Below are 24,345 nucleotides of genomic sequence, written 5' to 3'. Positions count from 1 at the left end.
GAATTATTCAACAATCTACTCTTATGAATATGAGTCTGTGTGTGTGTGTGTGTGTGTGTGTGTGTGTGTGTGTGTGTGTGTGTGTGTGTGTGTGTGTGTGTGTGTGTGTGTGTGTGTGTGTGTGTGTGTGTGTGTGTGTGTGTGTGTGTGTGTGTGTGTGTTAAAGCTGTGACAGTCATGGAATTTTGGATGATGGTTATTGCTCAGCCAAATGATCTTGGTCACTGTTATAATCATACAAATGTATATATTTTTTAAAGAACTACATTTTCTCCTCTCCTCCGCTCCTGACTGCATGTGCTGCCATAGAAATAGAATATGATATTCATTACGTTTCTACACTCTTAGAAAAAAAAGGTTATCTAGAAGCTAAAAGGGTTCTTTGGCTGTCCCCATAGGTGAACCCTTAGAAGAGCACTTTTTTGTTCCAAGTAGAACCATTTTGGTTCTATGTAGAACACTTTTGGGTTCCATGTAAAACCCTTACAGAGGGGTTCTACATGGAACCCAAAAGGGTTCTACTATGGGGACAGCCAAAGAACCCTTTTGGAACCCCTTTTTCTAAGAGTGTATGTGCTGCTGGAGGGAGGGGGCATTGCCTAGGCAACCAAAGACCGTTTGCTACAACAATTTGCTTGTTTCACGTTTGCTATATACCTTACTTGTTTCCGCAAAGAGCAACAACGTTTCATCACGTTGTTAAGTGTCCATGTTACTACCGAAACAGACTCAACTGCATGAATGTCCAGCAGCTACACCTTCAGTCAGCTGTTCATTTCACAATAAACAAATATATACACTGAGTGTACAAGACATTAGGAACACCTTCCTAATATTGAGTTGCACCCCTTTTTGCCCTCAGAACAGTCTCAATTCATCAGGGCATGGTCTCTAGTTGGCTGGATCTTCTTTGGGTGGTGGACCATTCTTTATACACATGGGAAACTGTTGAGCGTGAAACACAGCCGGGTTGCAGTTCTTGACACACTCAAACCAGTGCGCCTGGCACCTACTACCATACCTTGTTCAAAGTGACTTAAATATGTTGTCTTGCCCATTCACCTTCTGAATGGCACACATACACAATCCATGTGTCAATTGTTTCAAGGCTTACAAATCCTCCTTTAACATCTCCTCCCCTTCATCTACGCTGATTGAAGTGGATTTAACAGGTGACATCAATAAGGGATCGTTGCCTTCACCTGGATTAAACTGGTTAGTCATGTCATGGAAAGAGCAGGTGTTCCTAGTATTTTTTTTTTCCTAGTATTTTGATATTTGTATATACAGTACCAGTCAAACATTTGGACACACCTACTCATTCAAGGGTTTTTCTTTACATTGTAGAATAGTAGTGAAGACATTACAACTATGAAATAACACAAAGAATCATGTAGTAACCTAAAAAACCCTGAAAGAGTATATATGTATATTTTTATGACAGTTATTTTATTTTCATGACCGTCTTCATCCATAACTGTCATGCATTCATCCTGCAACACTAACTCAAAAAAGTTATTGGACACTGTAAAATCCATGCAGAAAAAGAACACCTCCTCCCAGCTGCCCACTGCACTGAAGATAGGAAACACTGTCGCCACTGATAAATCCACCATAATTGAGAATTTCAATAAGCATTTTTCTACGGCTGGCCATGCTTTCCACCTGGCTACTCCTACCCCGGTCAACAGCACTGCACCCCCCCACAGCAACTTGCCCAAGCCTTCCCCATTTCTCCTTCTCCCAAATCCAGTCAGCTGATGTTCTGAAAGAGCTGCAAAATCTGGACCCCTACAAATCAGCCGGGCTAGACAATCTGGACCCTTTCTTTCTAAAATGATCTGCCGAAATTGTTGCTACCCCTATTACTAGCCTGTTCAACCTCTCTTTTGTGTTGTCTGAGATTCCCAAAGATTGGAAGCAGCTGCGGTCATCCCCCTCTTCAAAGGGGGGACACTCTTGACCCAAACTGCTACAGACCTATATCTATCCTACCTTGCCTTTCTAAGGTATTTGAAAGCCAAGTCAACAAACAGATTACCGACCATTTCGAATCTCACCATACCTTCTTTGCTATGCAATCTGGTTTCAGAGCTGGTCATGGGTGCACCTCAGCCACACTCAAGGTCCTAAACGATATCTTAACCGCCATCGATAAGAAACATTACTGTGCAGCCGTATTCATTGATCTGGCCAAGGTTTTCTACTCTGTCAATCACCACATCCTCATCGGCAGACTCGACAGCCTTGGTTTCTCAAATGATTGCTTCGCCTGGTTCACCAACTACTTCTCTGATAAGAGTTCAGTGTGTCAAATCGGAGGGTCTGCTGTCCGGACCTCTGGCAGTCTCTATGGGGGTGCTACAGGGTTCAATAAAAATAGCCTCCAATACCCTACTCAACAAATTGGATGCACTCTATCACAGTGCAATCCGTTTTGTCACCAAAGCCACATATACTACCCACCATTGCGACCTGTACGCTCTTCGTTGGCTGGCCCTCGCTTCATACTCGTCGCCAAACCCACTGGCTCTATGTCATCTACAAGACCCTGCTAGGTAAAGTCCCCCCTTAGCAGGTATATCTCTCTGGTCACCCCCAAAACCAATTCTTCCTTCTAGTTCTCTGCTGCCAATGACTGGAACGAACTACAAAAATCTCTGAAACTGGAAACACTTATCTCCCTCACTAGCTTTAAGCACCAACTGTCAGAGCAGCTCACAGATTACTGCACCTGTACATAGACCACCTATAATTTAGCCCAAACAACTACCTCTTTCCTTACTGTATTTTATTTATTTATTTATTTATTTTGCTCCTTTGCACCCCATTGTTTTTATTTCTACTTTGCACATTCTACCACTGCAAATCTACCATTCCAGTGTTGTACTTGCTATATTGTATTTACTTTGCCACCATGGCCTTTTTTTGCCTTTACCTCCCTTATCTCACCTCATTTGCTCACATCGTATATAGACTTGTTTATACTGTATTATTGACTGTATGTTCGTTGTGTAACTCTGTGTCGTTGTATGTGTCGAACTGCTTTGCTTTATCTTGGCCAGGTAGCAATTGTAAATGAGAACTTGTTCTCAATTTGCCTACCTGGTTAAATAAAGATGAAATAAAATAAAAAATTAAAATAACCGTCGGTTAAACAGTTATACGGTAATTGGACCAGCCACAGTGTGTGTGTGGGGGGTCTTTGGCCATTGTTTTAATCTGTATCTATTTCTTTCCCAGTTGTCTTTACTGTACCACATGAAAAACAGCCAGTGGGCATCAAAGCACTTCTGTCCTCTAGGGTTCATCAAGCTCCGGTGAGACCTTTACCCTAGGTACAGATCTAGGATCAGCTTTCCCTCCCCCCATTCCTAACTTTAACCATTAGTGGAGAAAATGAAAAACTGACCACAGATCAGCATCTAGGGGCAAATACCCCACACTGTTCATCAATGCCTTACTGATAACCAGTAGGTCAATACACAATACATTATGGTTTAATTCCCAGAGGTCTTGGATTCTATTTGTCAATGTGGTTGTAAAGCTCTCATGAGAGTTGACCCCCTCTGTTCATTTGCCCTAGCCTTCTGTCAGGGTCTCCATGGTAATAAAGGGCAATGTTCACAACACTATCAGACAAGAGATGGAATCCTGAGTGTAAATACCCTCAAATACCTCACTGTTGTAGCCTCCAGATGCGTGTGCACACACACACACACACACACACACATTCTCGCCCTTCCAGGCCCCCTTGCTATGGGATTAACTAAAGCTCTCCTTCAGACTCTCTCTGTTTCTGTTTTTTGTTCTGTTTTATTGCTCAGCAGTAAACCCTTTTTATGTCCGGCTCCAGACTAACCCCCCCCACAACCTCTTGCTTAATTTTACTGAATTTTACTGTTTAATAAAGTGTGAGAAGGGGTGGAGACAGAAAGAGAGATGGAGGGGGAGAGAGTGTCTGGAAGGCAGTTCTTATCATTTGGGCCCAAATGACCAACAGGATCAGACATTAAAAACAAAGCTAGACACGCCTTTTCTGGCTGAAACTGTCCACGGGCGCGGGGGAGGGCCCCTCAGACAAACACACACACATACATGCAGTGCACACACACACGCATGCCCACACACACACACAGATCTGTGCCCTGACTGAGCGTCTCCGAGAGGTCAACAAATGGTACCCGTTGGCCTTCACCAGCCTGCTCACCCACAGGGGTACCCAGTCACCCCGCGGGCACTTTGTTTATGCCCAGCCCCCTCCACTTTTCTTTCACTCCTTCTTCACTTTCTTCCCCTGGTCCGGGCCTGGCCCTATCCCCCTCCGATCAACAACCCCTCCCTGACCCCCAGGGCCCTGCGTGTCAAGCCGCCAGGTTACCCAGAGTTTAGTGGTGCTGCTTAGATGCCACAGAAGTCTGTCCCTTTCCTCAACTCCAACTCCCAGCAGCCATAAGTACTTTACTGATGACTTAATTGATAAATAGATTTTTGTATTTGATTCGGGTGAGTGGATCGGGATAATAAAAGGGCAGAGTGGGTGTGTGTGTGTACAGTATGTGTCAGGTCTTGTTCTCTCCATAAATGCAAGGATAGCATGGTGTCTATAACATATATGGATAGTATGTCATAGTCACCATGCTATCCATGCAGTTATGGATAGATCCACACCTGACATATGCTATACATGCAAACAACCATATATTTCACAGAAACACTCGAGTCACAAACATACATTTCACAGAAACACTCGAGTCAGTGTGGTCAGAGAGCAGACTGGTGAATAAGTCATCAGTTGCAACGCCAAGCAGCCATCAAGACTACATGATGACTTCAGACAAGTTCCACATGAGTCCGCTAAACCACTAACACACATGCACGCGCACACACACACATACGCATACATGCACAAACTCACACATGAGGGATGGAAGGAGGAGGGTAGAGAGACAATAAACACGGCGAGTCCAAGGAATGCGTAGGGAGGAGGGAGAGTGAGAGGAGGGAGGGGTGGGTGGGAATCTTCTGATCTGACAGAGAGAGAGAGAGAGTAGCCATTTGGCCTTCTGATGGCTAGAGGAACAGCACGGAGGAAGATTACTAATGGCAAAACTCTTGACAGACTGACACACAGTGTATGAATGTTGTCTCTCTACCTTTCTTTTTTTATTCACCCTCTTCACCCCTCTTTCTTTCTCTTTTCACTCTGTCTGTTGAGCTCCCTTTATTCGCTATATTATTTTCCCACCCCTCCTCGCTTTTCTCTGCCACCCACTTATAAGCCCTCATTCTTCTTCATTCTAAGCCCGCTTTTTTCCATCTACATAACATTGCAAAAATCAGAAACTTTCTGTCCAAAAATTATGCTGAAAAATGAATCCATGCTTTTGTCACTTCTAGGTTAGACTACTGCAATGCTCTACTTTCCGGCTACCCGGATAAAGCACTAAATAAACTTCAGTTAGTGCTAAATACGTCTGCTAGAATCCTGACTAGAACCCAAAAAATGTATAGCCTCCCTACACTGGCTTCCTGTCAAGGCAAGGGCTGATTTCAAGGTTTTACTGCTAACCTACAAAGCATTACATGGGCTTGCTCCTACCTATCTCTCTGATTTGGTCCTGCCGTACATACTTACACGTACGCTACGGTCACAAGACGCAGGCCTCCTAATTGTCCCTAGAATTTCTAAGCAAACAGCTGGAGGCAGGGCTTTCTCCTATAGAGCTCCATTTTTATGGAACGGTCTGCCAACCCATGTAAGAGACGCAAACTCAGTCTCAACCTTTAAGTCTTTACTGAAGACTCATCTCTTCAGAGGGTCATATGATTGAGTGTAGTCTGGCCCAGGAGTGGGAAGGTGAACGGAAAGGCTCTGGAGCAACGAACCGCCCTTGCTGTCTCTGCCTGGCCGGTTCCCCTCTTTCCACTGGGATTCTCTGCCTCTAACCCTATTACAGGGGCTGAGTCACTGGCTTACTGGGGCTCTTTCATACTGTCCCTGGGAGGGGTGTGTCACTTGAGTGGGTTGAGTCACTGATGTGATCTTCCTGTCTGGGTTGGCGCCCCCCCCCTTGGGTTGTGCCGTGGCGGAGATCTTTGTGGGCTATACTCGGCCTTGTCTCAGGATGGTAAGTTGGTGGTTGAAGAAATCCCTCTAGTGGTGTGGGGGCTGTGCTTTGGCAAAGTGGGTGGGGTTATATCCTTCCTGTTTGGCCCTGTCCGGGGGTGTCCTCGGATGCGGACACAGTGTCTCCTGACCCCTCCTGTCTCAGACTCCAGTATTTATGCTGCAGTAGTTTATGTGTCGGGGGGCTAGGGTCAGTTTGTTATATCTGGAGTACTTCTCCTGTCCTATTCGGTGTCCTGTGTGAATTTAAGTGTGCTCTCTCTAATTCTCTCTTTCTCTCTCTCTCTCTCTCGGAGGACCTGAGCCCTAGGACCATGCCTCAGGACTACCTGACATGATGACTCCTTGCTGTCCCCAGTCCACCTGGCCGTGCTGCTGCTCCAATTTCAACTGTTCTGCCTTATTATTATTGGACCATGCTGGTCATTTATGAACATCTTGGCCATGTTCTGTTATAATCTCCACCCGGCACAGCCAGAAGAGGACTGGCCATCCCACATAGCCTGGTTCCTCTCTAGGTTTCTTCCTAGCTTTTGGCCTTTCTAGGGAGTTTTTCCTAGCCACCGTGCTTCTACACCTGCATTGCTAGCTGTTTGGGGTTTTAGGCTGGGTTTCTGTACAGCACTTTGAGATATCAGCTGATGTACGAAGGGCTATATAAATAAATTTGATTTGGATTTTATTTTATTCTTTAACCCATCCAGTGCCCCTCAGGCCTCAAACCACCCCACCTGACTCTCCGAACCCTCACCCCCAAGTATTCTGTGCTCGTTTTCAGTTCCTTAGACAAAGTGAAGTCTGTGTCCTAATGCTTATTCCCAAGGTACCCAGTGGTGATCTAGCTTAGTTGATCAATTGGCTGTCATTGATATTAGAAATACAAATCTGTCTTTTACCAAGGGGTGTATGGTGCAAGGTTGGGGTTTGAAATGGCCAATGGCGATGTCTCAAGCACAAACTAACTCACCATAACACATCTCCCCTTTTCTCTCTCCATCTTAGAACGGTCCCCTCATAGGCCCATTCTCCAGGCAGGGCTGCCAGCCAACACCAGTGTGAATGTAGGGGAGGACGCACGCTTCGTGTGTAAGGTGTACAGTGATGCTCAGCCCCACATCCAGTGGCTGCAGCACATCCAGAAGAATGGTAGTCGCACCGGCCCAGATGGACACCCCTACGTCCGTGTACTGAAGGTACGTTCCAGCCCTCCCTGGCCCCTCATTGGCTGTTTTGACCTGATCAGTGAAAATGATTGGTTCCTCTTTCTTGTGACATCTGATTACCTGATTGACACTCTCAGTTTTTCACGTATTCTTTTTCTTCAAAGTGTTAGGCTAATAATTTTTTTGTTTTCGGGTAACTTTTTTGCCATTTATAAAAACAGCATTTTTGTTACTATCACATCTGTCTCTCCTTTACGAAGAATAATAAATATCCCTTTTCCCTCTATACTACTGGAACACTGGCTGTATTCCTGTCTGGGTGGCGGCTCCTGTAACCTCCTTTCCCTGCACTGAGGTGCAGATGTGATAGTAACAGGCCTGTGTTTTGTTTTGTCCCCCTGCTGCCGTGTACGTGTGTGTGTGTGTGTGTTTGGTTGTTTGTGTATGCGTGCACATGTGTGTGTGCGTGTTGCTCACACACCTCAGCGCTCAGGCATCAATAGCTCGGATGTGGAGGTGCTCACGCTCACCAACGTGACAGAGGAGGACGCCGGAGAGTATACCTGTAAAGTCTCCAATTATATAGGGGAGGTCAACCAGTCGGGCTGGCTGACGGTCATCCCAGGTAACCGCTGACCCCTGATCCTTGACCTCTGTTGAACACCTCCCGTGTGGTCTCTTTGGGCCTGTCACTGACCCGGTTCAGTGTGGTGGTCTTAGTTCCTGCTGGGTTGTGGACTGACTGATCCTTTCTACTGTAACTACTGACTGTGACTGTACAGCCATGGAAATGCCTACTGTACCTGCACACTCACACTATCCTGCTATGTCCATCTCAGACCTTTCAACTCTGTCTCTCTCTCCCCCCCCCCCCCCCATTTGAATGGTGTGATGTGTAAGGGCATAGGTGATTGCCTTCCTCTTCTGTGGTTGTGTGTACTGTGCATGCCCAGGCCTGGTGTGGATACGATTGGGCTCTGGTGTTGTGGGTGAAGGGTATTTTTATCACGTGTTCTGGTGTATTGTGTTTGCTATTATTTCTTGTGGTACAAGGTGCTCTTCCTGTTTGTTTTGAAGACCCTCCCTCGCTGGACCCTCCTTCCCTTCTCTGGAAGCTCCTCCCATCTACTCTCTCTCTCTATAGATGGGACGACCGTTCTCCTCCCAGCTATGGACAACATCCAGCTACTCCTCTCTCATGGTGTTGTGGGTCTAATTGTTACCTCTGTTTTTCCTCCTCCTCCTCTTCTCTCCTCTCTGCTATTTTTTCCCCCTCCATTGCTACTCTCACTCCTTCCCTTTATCTTACTTTCTTCCTACTCACCCCTTAAATATAATTTATCCTTTTAACGTCCATCCTCCCTTTCTCATCCTCCATCCATGTCTCTTCCTCTTCTTTCTCCTCCATCCCTGTCTCTTCCTTATACTTCTCCTCCACCCCTCCTCTCCCATCGACCTGCCCCTTCTCTTTCTCCTCTTCCTCCCTTTCTTCTTCTACCCTTCCTCTCTCATCCTCCTCCTCCACAACTACTCCTAACCCTCTCCCAGACCGCAGGTGTAAACACCACGGACAAGGAGATTGAAGTCCTCTACCTCCCCAATGTCACTTACGAGGATGCTGGGGAGTATACCTGCTTGGCGGGTAATTCTATTGGGATCTCCTATCACACTGCTTGGTTGACGGTGCTTCCAGGTATATACACTCATATACTGCCCTCCCTTTCCCCTCACTCTCTCTCAATGTCATTCACTAACGGTTTTAAACGTTCGGTCAATAAAGTTATTTTGAAGAAGGGAGAAGTGAAAAGCTCCTTTGGAGTGAAAGATACACAAACTCAACAAAATAACAAAATATCAGAATACAATGATGAACTTACAGTCAACAACTCAACATCTAATTCGGTGTAATATTAGAGCAGGAATATGTATTACATATATTTTGTTATCTTGATGTGTTGAAAGCAAGGGGCCAGATAAAGAGACATTTGCTCTAAACTTATTATAACCCGACTTCTCCGAATGGCTCGAGTGTCTCGTTACTCAAGAGGAGGTTTGCCTCTCTCTCTCTCTCTCCCTCCCTCATCTCTCTCCCTCTCTCCCCTGGTTCTCGGGAAAAGTATGTTGGTGCTACGTACATTTTGGCTCGGACTGCAAGTTTTTACAGAAGAAGGGTGTCTGTCTGTCTTGGTGATTCTGTCTGTCGGTGTCAGTGGCTTCTCTGTCATTTCCTGAGAATGAATAAAAACTCCCTCATGGCTCCACGTCTTTCCTGACTCTGATAATTGATTGCCTTTTTATTATTTCTCCTTGAGATAATAAAAAAGAACGTCACAGCTGGAATACTCACGGCTTGACTTTCTCAATTATCAGGGCCAATATTTTGAAATGTATTCAATATATTTGATATAGTGTGTGTATGTGTGTTTAAATTAGGTATTCAATATATTTGATATAGTGTGTGTATGTGTGTTTAAATTAGGTATTCAATATATTTGATATAGTGTGTGTATGTGTGTTTAAATTAGGTATTCAATATATTTGATATAGTGTGTGTATGTGTGTTTAAATTAGGTATTCAATATATTTGATATAGTGTGTGTATGTGTGTTTAAATTAGGTATTCAATATATTTGATATAGTGTGTGTATGTGTGTTTAAATTAGGTATTCAATATATTTGATATAGTGTGTGTATGTGTGTTTAAATTAGGTATTCAATATATTTGATATAGTGTGTATGTGTGTTTAAATTAGGTATTCAATATATTTGATATAGTGTGTGTATGTGTGTTTAAATTAGGTATTCAATATATTTGATATAGTGTGTGTATGTGTGTTTAAATTAGGTATTCAATATATTTGATATAGTGTGTGTATGTGTGTTTAAATTAGGTATTCAATATATTTGATATAGTGTGTGTATGTGTGTTTAAATTAGGTATGTCAGAGTTAATCAGTTAACTTGATTTTAGTGCACACTTTTTTTTTTATTGTGATTAATCAGATTGTATGAAAGCGTTCAAAATCAACTGAAAACATGAAAATACATAATATATATACTGCTAAAAACAATGTTGTCTCCAAAACAAGTTGACATTGAGGTTAAAGAAGGTGTGCTTTATCAAAGAAGGTGTGTTTTATCAATTTACTTCATTTTTATAACCATTATTTTGGGATAAATCAAGACATCATTATTCTTGTAATGCTTTTTGTATAAACAATCTTAAGTTACATCTTAATTTGAGCGAATTCTGAATTTGCGATTAATCAAATCGTCATACGATTGACTCGATTATAAGAACATTTTATCGTTTGGCAGTCCTAGTTTAAATGTATGTGTGTGTCCCTGTGTCTGCACGATTGTGTGTGTTGTCTTTTAAATGTGTGTCTGTGTGAGTGTGCCTGTGTTCCTCATGTCTGCACTGACAAACATCCATAGATTTAGCATGGGGTCATTGACACCCTTGATAAAGATTTGCCAAAAATAACTGTATAAAATAACTAATTCAAATACTGAGCTGTATTATTTTAGAGAAAGAGATTTTATTTTCTGCTTATGTATTCTCATTTTGACTGCAAACCCACCACTTGTGTCCATGGCCAAAGAGCTCTATTTTCATGCCCTCTGACCAAAGCACCGGTTTCAGTCCAAGTGCCAAATGCCGTTTAGCAAACTCCAGGTATTTACATATGTAGGATGACATGAAAATAGAGCTCTTTGGCCAGGCACACCAGTGGTGTGTTTGGCGTCGAAATGAGAATGCATGAACAGAAAAGAACGCCATACCTACTGTAAAATATGGTGGTGGTTCTGGCGCTATTTTGCTTCCACTGGTCTTGGGGCCTTTAAGCTCAACGGCATCATGAACTTTACCCAGCACCAGGACATTTTAGCCAAATACCTGGTGTCCTCCCCCAGGAGGCTGAAACTTGGCCGCAAATGGATCTTTCAGCAAGACAATAACCCCAATAACACTTCAAAGTCCATAAAGAAATGGTTCTATAGCAGTGGAGGCTGCTGTGGGGAGGAGGGGTCATACGTGGTTTCCAGCCACATGGAAACCATGTATGATACCAACCATTGATTGCATTCCAGCCATAATTATGAGCCGTCCTACCCTCAGCAGCCTCCACTGTTCTATAGCTAGGTTTCCATCCAAATAGCGACAGGTTTTCATGCTAATATAACAAAAAGACATAAACAATATGCGCATTTTCCCACCAGAGATGTGTTTCCATCCAATTGACTTGTTGACGGTAAAAGGCTGTGCTTGATGACGTAGTGCACATAAAAATAACATCAAAATAATAATAATAGGTTCAATTCCCATGTACTGAATAAAACATACAAGTTAAATGGGTTCCCATAGCATTTTCAACTCTACTGATGGTTTTGTCACAAAAAAAAACATTTCTTATATAGCAAATGTGCCCACTCTGGTCTTGGCACGTGCACTCGATATAGAACAGCTCGCTTGTATAGCCTACATGATGAGATTATTATGGGGGGTTAAAAAGCAACTATCAAGCTCATCACAGTGCAGTTTCACCACACTGTGAAGTTCATCATAACTTATTTCATCTGTAGCATAATAAACTGCATGCTTTCCCGAGTGAGAGGACCACACACACCATATAATCTCGTGACTCCAAGTTTGATAAGATGGTTAATATTATATCGATATTTGATATTTCCACTTCCATTTCTTGCATAATACATTTTACCGACACAAAAAGATCCCACCTTGTCTAGCATATTTTGTTTTGTTGACATTTGGAAGGTTTACCAACAAATGTTGATCAGGCCTGTCGTGACATTTTTTTATCCAACATAAAAAGGTTGGCTGGAAACCTGGTTATTTGCCACAAATCCAACATTTTGCAATGGCCATCTGTCTCTGGATTTGAAACCCATTTCCAAGTCCATAAACTTAGACAAAGGATATCAAGCATCTGGAAGGATTCTGTATGGAGTAATGGTCTAAGATCCCTCCCAACGTGTTCAACTCATAAAACATTTCAGAAAATGTCTCAGTGCCATTATCCTCACGAGGTGAGCTATTGAAAGGTATTAAAAACAGACTCCTACCTTTTTGGAAAAAAAATCAAAATATTACTGTTAAACAATCTCTTTCTCTGAGCATTTATATTCATATAAAAGAATAGAGTTTCCAAAATGTTTGGAGCATACAATATAGCTCACTGTTTCAATTATTTATTTTATACAATAATTTTTGCTCATCTTTATCAAGGATATCAATCATTTCGAACCCCACTGTATATACCAAACACAGTTAAAGTCCATATAAATAGAACACTTATGCTCATTCCGTAGAGGTTTAGTTCAGGCAACAGAGTTCGCCAACATAAATACATCTACATGTATGTAGGGTGGGTGAGATGTCTGGACTCTGGACATTAAATGAGATGGATGATAGCACTTAATCTCCTGTAATCCACAACATGAACAGACAGCAGGTACAAAAATCCCCTCAATGCCCTCCCAGATAATAGCCTTGCTTTGTCTCTGAACAAAAGACTATTATTATGCATAGTTGCTTTACCCCTATTCATGTACATATTACTTCAATTACCTCAACTAACTTGTACCCCCGCACATTGATTCGGTACCGGTACCCCATGTATATATAGCCTTGTTATTGTTATTTTATTGTGTTACTTTTTTTCAACTTTAGTTTATTTAGTAAATATTTTCCTTAAAACTGCATTGTTGGTTAAGGGCTTGTTAATGTGCTGGTCAAGCAATGGGCTTGTCAAAGCATTTCACAATGTATTCGGGGGATGAACATTGTTCTTTGATTGGATTTCATTTCTTGGCGAATAGTATCTTTAATTTATTGCCCTAGTCCCCAAGTATCTGCTCTGGTGGCGCCTGCATAGCTCTTCTGCCTTCTGTGTTGCGCTGTGGTTTTTGGACCAGGTGATACGAAGCTGACTGGAGAAAGGTTCCTACATGTTACTTCTCCCTGGCTGCACAGTACAAGGGCATTGTTTGTAGCCATGGGTGGATGACATGCATTATGGAACAGGCTGTGGTCCTATAGCCACACAGAGACAGACCCAGACCCATTTCCTACAGACAGGAAGCTCAGGCTATATATCGCCACAAAGGGCACCACTCACTTGTTTGCAGTCTGATGTGAAGCGTGTGTGTATCCAGGTGCGAGAGGGAGGGAGAACGTGTGTGTGCGTGCATGTGTGTGTATTTGAGAGAGTGTGTCTTCACCCTGCGTGTGTGTGGTGTGTCAAGTCACCCTGAATGTAGGCACTTAGTACAGCCCCCTGCTTGAGCTCAGTGTATTTACCTTGTAAAAATAGAATCAGAATGATTATATTTCTATGGTTTAGCCCCTCTTCTTAGATCAATTCCATTTTCTGTCTGTCCTAGATGGGCAGTAGATGGTTGTGTGAAGAAGAGAGAATAGAGGGAGGGGGATGGAAAGAGAAACATGTGTGCGTCTTTCTCATTATTTATGTTTTGTTTGTCTATCTAGCAATGCCGTGTGTGTGTGTTTGTGTGTGTGTCGTTTCCATGGCATGTGTTCTGTTCATACATGTGCGTCTATCAGATGTGTCCATGTCTTTTTTGTTTAAGTGTCTGTGTGCCCACGTCCGTGTGTTTGTGTACATTATGTCATGAGTCAGTATGTGCCTCTACGTTCCACTTTCTATCCCTCCCTGACACTCTCCCCTTGCCCCCCCCCCCCCCCCCCCCGCTCCCCAAACAGCCAATAAGGAAGAGACAGTGACGGGTCTGACATCACCTGACTACGTGGAGATAGCCATATACTGCATCGGGGTGTTCCTGATCGCCTGTATGGTGGTCATCGTGGTGGTGTGCCGGATGAGGAATACGGCTAAGAAACCTGACTTCGGGAACCAGCCAGCAGTCCACAAACTCAGCAAGCAGATACCTCTGCGTCGCCAGGTAACAGAAAGTAGATAAGGGGTTTCCAAGGCATTTAACACCCATAAAAAGACAAACTCCACACACACATGCATTTATACATAATTCTCTTTTCACACTATTGTGCCGACCCAAACCAAACTGTACTGACTGGGATTTAATTTTTTCATGGTTTCAGCTACTATGGTGGATGTGTAACCAGGCCAGCTCAGTACAGCTTGGCTTGGTTCAGGTTCAGCAGTGTGAAAAGCTCCATATACTCCATCTTAAATAAAAAACAACAGAAAATAGTCCAAGGTTTACCTACCAAGAGCAGAAAACACCCAAAAAGTTCCACTGCATTTGTATTCCCGACATAGATCAATTGGGTTACTGGGACTCTGATTTGAGAGCCCAGTTAATTTAGCTGTTCAGGGGAAGTGGATTTTAATAAGACTACTGTAACTAATACATCGCACTGCTTGAGGTGCAATGCATCAGTTAACTCCACTGAAAGACAGCTAGCTACAGTGCATGGTGTCTGAGCATGTTAGCACTGCTCTCCAGCACCTCTAGCTCCTGTTCTAGCTCCTCTACCTCTCTGTGAGTGATGCTTTTCCCTCAAGGGGAAAACAAACTCCAAGAGGTACAAAAAGTGATGGGTTACATTCCTGCGAGAGATGGGTGGTTCCAGTGTCAAGGTAAGGTTGGAGCAGAAAGGAGAGATGAGCCCTGAGGACAATGATAAACGGACACATTCATCAGATAGAACGTTACTCTAGCACTGAGATGTGATCACTAATGATCCCTAACATGCATTAACTTGCTTTTTAAAAAGCATGAAGAATATGTTGATTTGCACAGTATCAATATAATTTAAAGCCCATGTATTGAGGCATTTGAACTTTAGATTTGTTTTCATCACACAGACACGTGTGTGCCCACACACACCTACCCACCTACACTCCTGGTCCTCACAATAATAGTAATACAAACACACACACATGCCTATCCCTGCCATTTCTTATTTGACCAGTGTATCTAGGCTCAGGTGATCAGCCAATCTGTCGTCTCCTACAGGTGTCAAATGACTCCAGCTCCTCGATGAACTCCAGCACCCCATTGGTCCGCATCACCACACGACGCAGCTCGGCCGGCCATGACGACCCCATCCCAGAGTACGACCTCCCAGAGGACCCACGCTGGGAGTTTTCCAGAGACAGGTGATGGGCAGGGACCGGAACAGGGGTAGGAATAGGGAAGGGGGAGGTAAAGGATGTAGCGGGGAGGGATCAGTGTACAAGGGTGTCATTGACCTCAACAGTATGGCCACATTTCAGGCCGCCTACATAGTAGTCACTCACCAAACCTCAGAACATCTCTGTTTCATAATTTTCTTTCAATTCGCAAGAGGCTGAATGTGTCTCACTGGAGAAGCATCCAAGTGAACGAAACAGCACCCCTCTTTCTCAGTATGTGTAGCCCATCTATCTGATGCTGTCTGGTCAAAAAGAGTGACATTGTTGCCACCCGTAGCATTGAATGTAAGAGAAGCCAGCGAGCATTTGGCCTCCTTTGATAAAAAAAATTATCATTATAATAGCCAGTTAGCTTTGAGCTAAACTGAGTGAGCTCAACTGTGAATGTTCCTGTCGCACTAAAAAAGTGTCAAGGGATTTGACTTCAGAACAATCACATCAAAAGCAGAACGGCATTTATAGCAAAAAAAACTTGAATGGTTGCATCTCATTGTGTCGTTGTCCTCCGGTGGCTAGCTAGCTAAAACTATCCCTTTTCCTAAATTAGCAATGGATGGAGATAGGGATTTGGACTTGTGGTTTTACTTCATTCTCCGTACCGGCCAATGATTATAAATGGCGATTCGGATCCAACCATAAATTCATACATTGTGCCCCTGGCCTGATAGGATGGAAGTAGCTAGATCTAATAGGCTAATGTTAGCTAGCTGGCCTGGCACGTAGATGGCCATGAAAGGAAGATAGGCTAGCGAGCAAGCATTTTAGCCAGGTAGCCTAGGACAACAAAAACTTCAAGCGTATACAAAAACTTGCGTGTACTTAGCCAACAAGAGATGATCAGTTATTGACGTTTCTCTACAAGTAGGGTGAGTCAACATATTTTTTCTACTTGCACGCACACACAAACACACAAATCAGTACCATGGACAGCCACATCATATTTAGCTTACATTGATTGGACTAAGTTATTTTTGGTGTCTTTCCACTATATTAAACTAAGCAGACAGTTGAAGTCGGAAGTTTACTTACACATAGGATTTGAGTCATTAAAAGTCGTTTTTCAACCACTCCACAAATTTCTTGTTAACAAACTATAGTTTTGGCAAGTTGGTTAGGACGTCAACTTTGTGCATGACACAAGTCATTTTTCCAGCAATTGTTTACAGAAAGATTATTTCACTAATAATTCACTGTATCACAATTCCAGTGGGTCAAAAGTTCACATACACGAAATTAATTAATTAATTGCCTTTAATTAAACAGCTTGGAAAATTTCAGAAAGTTATGTAATGGCTTTAGAAGCTTCTGATAGGCTAATTGACATCATTTGAGTCAATTGGAGGTGTACCTGTGGATGTATTTCAAGGCCTGCCTTCGAACTCGGTGCCTCTTTGCTTGACATCATGGGGAAATCAAAATAATGAAACAAAAGTGTAGACCTCCACAAGTCTGGTTCATCCTTGGGAGCAATTTCCAAATGCCAGAAGGTACAAACAATAGTACCCAAGTATAAACACCATGGGCCCACGCAGCCGTCATACCGCTGAGGAAGGAGACGTGTTCTTTCTCCTATAGATGACCGTGCTTTGGTGCAAAAATCAAATCAATTGAGTTGCAAATCAATCCCAGAACAGCAGCAAAGGACCTCGTGAAGATGCTGAAGGAAACCGGTACAAAAGTATCTATATCCACAGTGAAACGAGTCCTATATCGACATAACCTGAAAGGCCGCTCAGCAAGGAAGAAGCCACTGCTCCAAAACCGCCATAAAAAAAGCCAGACTACAGTTTGCAACTGCACATGGGGACAAAGATCGTACTTTTTGGAGGAATGTCCTCTGGTCTGATGAAACAAAAATAGAACTGTTTGGCCATAATGACCATTGTTATGTTTGGAGGGAAAATGGGGAGGCTTGCAAGCCAAAGAACACCATCCCAACCGTGAAGCACGGGGTTGGCAGCATCATGTTGTGGGGGTGCTTTGCTGCAGGAGGGACTGGTGCACTTCCAAAATAGATGGCATGGGGAAGGAAAATGATGTGGGTATATTGAAGCAATAGCTCAAGACATCAGTCAGGAAGTTAGTTGCAAATGGGTCTTCCAAATGGACAATGACCCCAAGCGTACTTCCAAAGTTGGGACAAAATGGAATGGCCATCACAAAGCCCGACCTCAATCCTATAGAAAATGTGTGGGCAAAACTGAAAAAGCTGAAACTGAACTGAAAAAGCGTGTGCGAGCAAGGAGGCCTACAAACTTGACTCAGTTACACCAGCTCTGTCAGGAGGAATAGGCCAAAATGTACCCAAATTATTGTGGGAAGCTTTAGGAAGGCTACCCAAAACATTTGACCAAAGTTAATCAATTTAAAGGCTTTGCTACCAAATACTAATTGTGTATATAACTTCTGACCCACTGTGAATGTGATGAAAGAAATACATAATTCTCTCTACTATTATTTATTTCACATTCTAAAAATGAAGTGGTGATCCTAACTGACCTAAGACAGGGAATTGTTACTAGGATTACATTTCAGGAATTGTGAAACTTGAGTTTAAATGTATTTGGCTAAGGTGTATGTAAACTTCCGACTTCAACTGTAGGTGATTTGATAATGTTGAAGTTGAAATGGTGCTGGAATAGTGAAGGCAGCTCTTTTCGACTTGAGGTAACTCTCCGTGGTTCTAAATCAATGTTTGTTTTGTAGTCCAAAGATATCAGAAACAATTTGCTTGACCATGCTGTAGGTTATGTAACTGTTTGTTACATGCAAAATGCTTTGAAGACTTGCTCGCTGGGTTTGTGATGAAACAAAGGTGTGGTTGAATTTATTCTGCCACTGTGTCTTCTTATTGTCTCGGCTTTCGGCCTACAGTATATATAATATGAACTAACAGGTTATAGAGCAAACATCCAAATTATCACAAAACATAGGCTACTGGACTGCAATATAGAGTAAGTGTCTTTCACATTTTTGTTACGCAACTGTTTCACCGACCCCCTGGAATGCGGCCTATGGCTTTCTCAGGTATTTCTCTGAGAATCGGTGAGGCAATGGGTGAGGCCCAAGATTAGCTGCATACTGCTGTAAGCTGCAGTCGGTGAGGTTTTTGCTCAGTTTGAAATGTATTTCTACCTAACACACCATCAGTGGGTCTGTAAAATCCAGAATCATCCGGTTTTCAGGAGAAAAGCAGAGAAGAGGCGAAGCCTGAAAACCGTATGCTTCCGGTTTCCTTCGACCCCACTCAGGCATTTATTTTACGCCTGCTACTTGAGGTTATCGAACTTCAAACAAACCCAGAAATGAATCCAGTGCAGTGTCCCAGTTGTCAGAGATTGTGGCAGTGATTTCACACTAGCTCTTTCAAGTGAAAGTGTGAATGTTGCTAATTACTTTGTCTCCTAACTAGATGCATTGTAGTAGCATGTACCCCCTTATCATGAATGACAACGTTAGCTAATATTTGGCTGACTGATTGTGTATGCAGACTATTACATGAGGTACTAGTGTTGTCTGGTATAATATACCATTAAGCACCATTGAACATGGTCTGTGATCTGTAATGATTAACCAGTGAGTAATGACTGTGGCTGTGATAAAAAATGTCACTGTACCAGAGTAGTGTTCATTAGGCAGCAAACAGAAGAAAATTGACTTAAGAAACACACACAATAAGAAACCAACATTTTCTTTTCCATGTTTAAAAACTTTGGTCTCTACTGAACATGACCCAGGGTGGCCATTGGCACCCAGCCCTTTCCGTATCGCTTACACAGACCAATGAGTCATTTCTCAGTGCTACACTGTACCAGGGTCCTGTTCATTAGGCATCAAACAGAAGGAAACAGACTGAAACCGGGAGGAACTACCTGGAAGTGTCCAATGAGAAAAGCATATTTTTGATTAATGTTGCACTTTCCCTTTTTGCCTACTGAACAGGACCGTGTGTGTGTGTGTGTGTGTGTGTGTGTGTGTGTGTGTGTGTGTGTGTGTGTGTGTGTGTGTGTGTGTGTGTGTGTGTGTGCCATGGCTGTAATCTGTGTTGGTGCTGTGACTGTTTGCTTTGCCTCATACCAGGGGAGTTAGTCCCTACTACGAGTTGAACTAGTGGCCTCAGTCAGTTTCAGTGGAAAGTGTCAGGCTGAAGGCCACAACAGACTTATACAAAGTGATTTTGCTTCGGTGAGGTCTCTTGTTGTTAAGCAATGGGGAAACCCCAGACAGTAAAACACAATCCGGCTCTTGGGTTATTAACATGCTTCTGCCTGTGGTGTTTCGCCATGCCATGTTTTTGTGAAGATTTAACAGTAGGAGATCAAAAGCATTCAACATGTCTCCTTGGCATGCTCAATTAAGCCCCTACTGTTAAATCTAGTGTGTCTCTCGTTCATCTCTGTCTCCTCTCCGACTCTCCTCGTCTGTCATTCCCAAGTGCCTCGGGGGCCGTGGTGGAGATGCGGAACACTCAGGAATGCTAACGTTTGTGCTGGCATGGAAGAAAAAATAACATTGATTATGTGTGGTGGGCCAGGGCAGAAAGGGTGCCATTGAGCTAGGGGGGGGGGGGGGGGGGGGGGGGGGGGGGGGGGCATCTGTGTGGACAGACTAGGGATTGTGTTACTCTGATGGCGTGCTGGCCTTAGGCCCCGGAGCCAGTGTGAATGTTTACACAACCTCAAGACTGGGCCACAGGGGCAGGCCACCGCCTGTCAATCAAACTAGGACCAATCTATTACCAAAGGATCAGTGAGCAGAGAGGTGTTGTGACCATGAGTGATAGTGGTGTGGGAAGTGTGGGACTGGGTCTAAGTTTGTGTGCGTGCGTGCACATGCCCATGTGAGTGTGTATAAAGGGGAGCTATTACAAATTCTGTGTGTAGCTATACAGCTGTTTGAACTATTCTTCTAACCTCTCCCTCTCCTCCTCTACAGGTTAACTCTGGGCAAGCCGCTGGGCGAGGGCTGCTTTGGCCAGGTGGTGATGGCTGAAGCATTGGGCATTGATAAGGACAAGCCCAAGGAGGCCGTCACAGTGGCTGTGAAGATGCTGAAAGGTAAAGTGCATTCAGAAAGTATTCAGACCCCTTGACATTTTTTGTTACTTTACAGCCTTATTCTAAAATGGATTAAATTGTTGTTTTTTTACTCTTCAATCTATACACAATACCCCATAATGACAAAGCAAAACAGGTTCAGAAATGTTTGCTAATTTATTAAAAATAAAAGCCTGAAATATCACAATTATATAAGTATTCAGAGGCCTTACTTAGTACTTTGTTGAAGCACCTTTGGCAGCGATTACAGCCTAGAGTCTTCTTTGGTATGACGCTACAACCTTGGCACACCTGTATTTGGGGAGTTTCTCCCATTCTCCTCTGCAGAACGTCTCAAGCTCTGTCAGATTGCATGGGGAGCGTCGCTGCACAGCTATTTTCAGGTCTCTCCAGAGATGTTAGATCGGGTTCAAGTCCGGGCTCTGGCTGGGCCACTCAAGGACATTCAGAGACGTGTCCAGAAGCCACTCCTAGGTTGTCTTGGCTGTGTTCTTAGGATCGTTGTCCTGTTAGAAGGTGAACCTTCGCCCCTGTCTGAGATCTTGAGCTCTCTGGAGCAGGTTTTCATGATCTCTCTGTACTCTCTGTGCTCTGTTCATCTTTACCTCGATCGTGACTAGTCTCCCAGTCCCTGCCGCTGAAAAACATCCCCACAGCATGATGCTGCCACCACCAAGCTTCTCCGTAGGGATAGTGTTGGCCAGGTGATGAGAGTGACACTTGGCTATCAGGCCAAAGAGTTCAATCTTGGTTTCATCAGACCAGAGAATCTTGTTTCTCATGGTCAGAGTCCTTTAGGTGCCTTTTGGCAAACCCCAAGTGGGCTGTCATGTGCCTTTTACTGAGGAGTGCCTTCTGTCTGGCCACTCTACATAAAGGCCTGATTGGTAGAGTGCTGCAGAGTTGGTTGTCCTTCTGGAAGGTTATCCCATCTCCACAGAGGAACTCTGGAGCTCTGTCAGAATGACCATCGGGTTCTTGGTCACCTCCCTGACCAAGGCCCTTCTCCCCTGATTGCTCAGTTTGGCCAGGTGGCCAGCTTGGTGGTTCCAAACTTCTTCCATTTAAGAATGATGGAGGCCACTGTGTTCGTGGGAACCTTCTGTGCTGTAGAAATGTTTTGGTACCCATCCCCAAGATCTGTGCCTCGACACAATCCTGTCTCTGAGCTCTACGGACAATTCCTATGACTTCATGGCTTGGTATTTGCTCTGACATGCACTGTCAACTGTGGGACCTTATATAGACAGGTGTGTGCCTTTCCAAATCATGTCCAATCAATTAAATTTACCACAGGTGGACACCTAGTTGTAGAAACATGCTGTAGCATTTAGATGTATCTTCACTGGAACTAAGTGGCCTAGCCCAAACCATGAAAAACAGACCCAGATCATTATTCCTCCTTCACCAAACTTTACAGTTGACACTATGCATTCGGTCAGGTAGCGTTCCACAGGCATCCGCCAAACCCAGATTTGTCCGTCGGACTGCCAGATGGTGAAGCGTGATTCATCACATCATAGTCCAATAGCCCCAAGCTTTACACCACTCCAGCCGACCCTTGGCATTGTGCATGGTGATTTTAGGCTTGTGTGTGGCTGCTCAGCCATGGAAACTAATTTCATGAAGCTCCCGACTAACAGTTCTTGTGCTGACGTTGCTTCCAGAGACAGTTTGGAACTCGGTAATGAGTGTTGCAACCGAGGACAGAGGATTTTTACGCATTACGCGCTTCAGCACTCAGTGGTTCTGTTGTGTGAGCTTGTCTGGCCTACCACTTCGCGGCTGAGCCGTTGTTTCTCTTAGCCATTTCCACTTCACAATAACAGCACTTAGTTGACGAGGCCAAATTTAGCAGGACAGAAATCTGACGAACTGACTTGTTGGCAAGGTGGCATCCTATGACAGCGCCACATTGAAAGTCACTGAGATTTTCAGTAAGGTCATTCTACTGACAATGTTTGTCTATGGAGATTGCATGGCTGTGTGCTCGATTTTATACACCTGTCAGCAATGGCTGTGGCTGAAATAGCCAAATCCACTAATTTGAAGGGGTGTCCACATACTTTTGTGTGTATATATATATACACACACTATATATATACATATATATATACTACACATATATACATATATATAGTGTACATACAAACCTGCCTATATGTCACTGAATGTGCGTGTGTACCTGAACCCAAAATCTAGGTGTGTGTGTACCATAAAAGGTTCTGTGTAATGGATGCCTACAGCGCGTAAGCAGGCAAAATCATATATTTGATGCGCAAAGATATAGTCACTCGGTGGACATTCAATGTTGCCATTAAGTCATACATAATCAGATAACATTGGAAATTGGCTAGATTTGTTCCTACCTACCTAATGATTCATTTGATAGCCCCCATGTAGCTATAGCTCACACACAGACCAAATTGAAACTTACATTTTAAGATGTTTGCTGTAAACATTATGACTCTGGGGCTGGTGATCAATAACGGTAGGTCACAGGCATAAAAATAAGTTCATCCTCATGTAGGTAGCAGCCATCTTGAAATGAAGTCATCGGCTCGAGCCTGCCCTTGTAAATTCATATGCCCATATTTGGTAGTAGGTCACACCAAAGATTTTGAAGGCACCGATCAATAGCCAAGATACTTAGCTTTCCACAGACACGCTACTTTTCCAAACTGAATTGAATAAATAAAAAATCTAATAGGGTCCCCAAATATGGGGACTTTACATTTTAAAGTAACTGAGCGAGACAGGACCATCCAGGGAGGGCTAGTTAACAGGTAATGATGCTGACAAATGAATGCAGCCTATAACATTGTGCATGTGTCTGTAATTAATGAATATGTATTTTCTGTCCTCTATAATGACCCATTGTTCATCCCTCCTCCTTCCCCCCTCCAGACGATGCTACAGAAAAGGACCTGTCTGATCTGGTGTCAGAGATGGAGATGATGAAGATGATCGGTAAACACAAGAACATTATCAACCTGCTAGGGGCCTGTACACAAGATGGTGAGTACAAGGGGCTCTACCATAACTTACTCTGTACCTCTCGCATACATCTACAGTCGTGGCCAAAAGTTGAGAATGGCACAAATATTAATTTCCACAAAGTTTGCTGCTTCAGTGTCTTTAGTTATTTTTTGTCAGATGTCACTATGGAATACTGAAGTATTTCAGTAAATTACAAGCATTTCATAAGTGATAAAGGCTTTTATTGACAATTACATAAAGTTGATGCAAAGAGTCAATATTTGCAGTGTTGACCCTTCTTTTTCAAGACCTCTGCAATCCGCCCTGGCATGCTGTCAATTAACTTCTGGGCCAAATTAACTTCGGGCCGAATCCTGACTGATGGCAGCGTATTCTTGCATAATAAATGTTTGGAGTTTGTCAGAATTTGTGGGTTTTTGTTTGTCCACCCGCCTCTTGAGGATTGACCACAAGTTCTCAATGGGATTAAGGTCTGGGGAGTTTCCTGGTCTTGGACCCAAAATATCGATGTTTTGTTCCCCGAGCCACTTAGTTATCACTTTTGCCTTATGGCAAGGTGCTCCATCATGCTGGAAAACGCATTGTTCGTCACCAAACTGTTCCTGGATGGTTGGGAGAAGTTGCTCTCGGAGGATGTCTTTATTCATGGATGTGTTAGGAAAAATTATGAGTGAGCCCACTCCCTTGGCTGAGAAGCAACCCCACACATGAATGGTCTCAGGATGCTTTACTGTTGGCATGACACCAGACTGATGGTAGCACTTTTTAGCTTTTTTTCCGGCTGCACCAAACAATTGGAAAAGGTATTCCTCAAAGGAAATTACTTTACC

At 43.5% G+C, this 24,345-nt stretch overlaps 1 protein-coding gene across 5 annotated transcripts in view; it reads left to right on the top strand.

Annotated features, from left to right (window-relative positions):
• The window catches only part of LOC109865572 (fibroblast growth factor receptor 2), a 98,782-nt gene that overhangs the window by 48,608 nt on the left and 25,829 nt on the right, over positions 1-24,345 (top strand). For 2 of the 5 annotated variants that reach the window (XM_031799140.1, XM_031799137.1), the window contains 6 exons: positions 7,133-7,323; positions 8,842-8,986; positions 14,042-14,247; positions 15,280-15,422; positions 20,394-20,515; positions 23,423-23,533. In XM_031799140.1, the coding sequence (XP_031655000.1) occupies positions 7,133-7,323; positions 8,842-8,986; positions 14,042-14,247; positions 15,280-15,422; positions 20,394-20,515; positions 23,423-23,533 (918 nt within the window). Of the gene's footprint in view, positions 1-7,132; positions 7,324-7,779; positions 7,919-8,841; positions 8,987-14,041; positions 14,248-15,279; positions 15,423-20,393; positions 20,516-23,422; positions 23,534-24,345 lie in introns of all 5 variants that reach the window. The other 3 variants (XM_031799139.1, XM_020453857.2, XM_031799138.1) reach the window with 3 other exon arrangements.

This window comes from Oncorhynchus kisutch, linkage group LG20, assembly GCF_002021735.2.
Source record: "Oncorhynchus kisutch isolate 150728-3 linkage group LG20, Okis_V2, whole genome shotgun sequence".
In the NCBI taxonomy this organism is placed as follows: Eukaryota; Metazoa; Chordata; class Actinopteri; order Salmoniformes; family Salmonidae; genus Oncorhynchus; species Oncorhynchus kisutch.
This window is presented reverse-complemented; position numbering and strand designations above follow the sequence as displayed.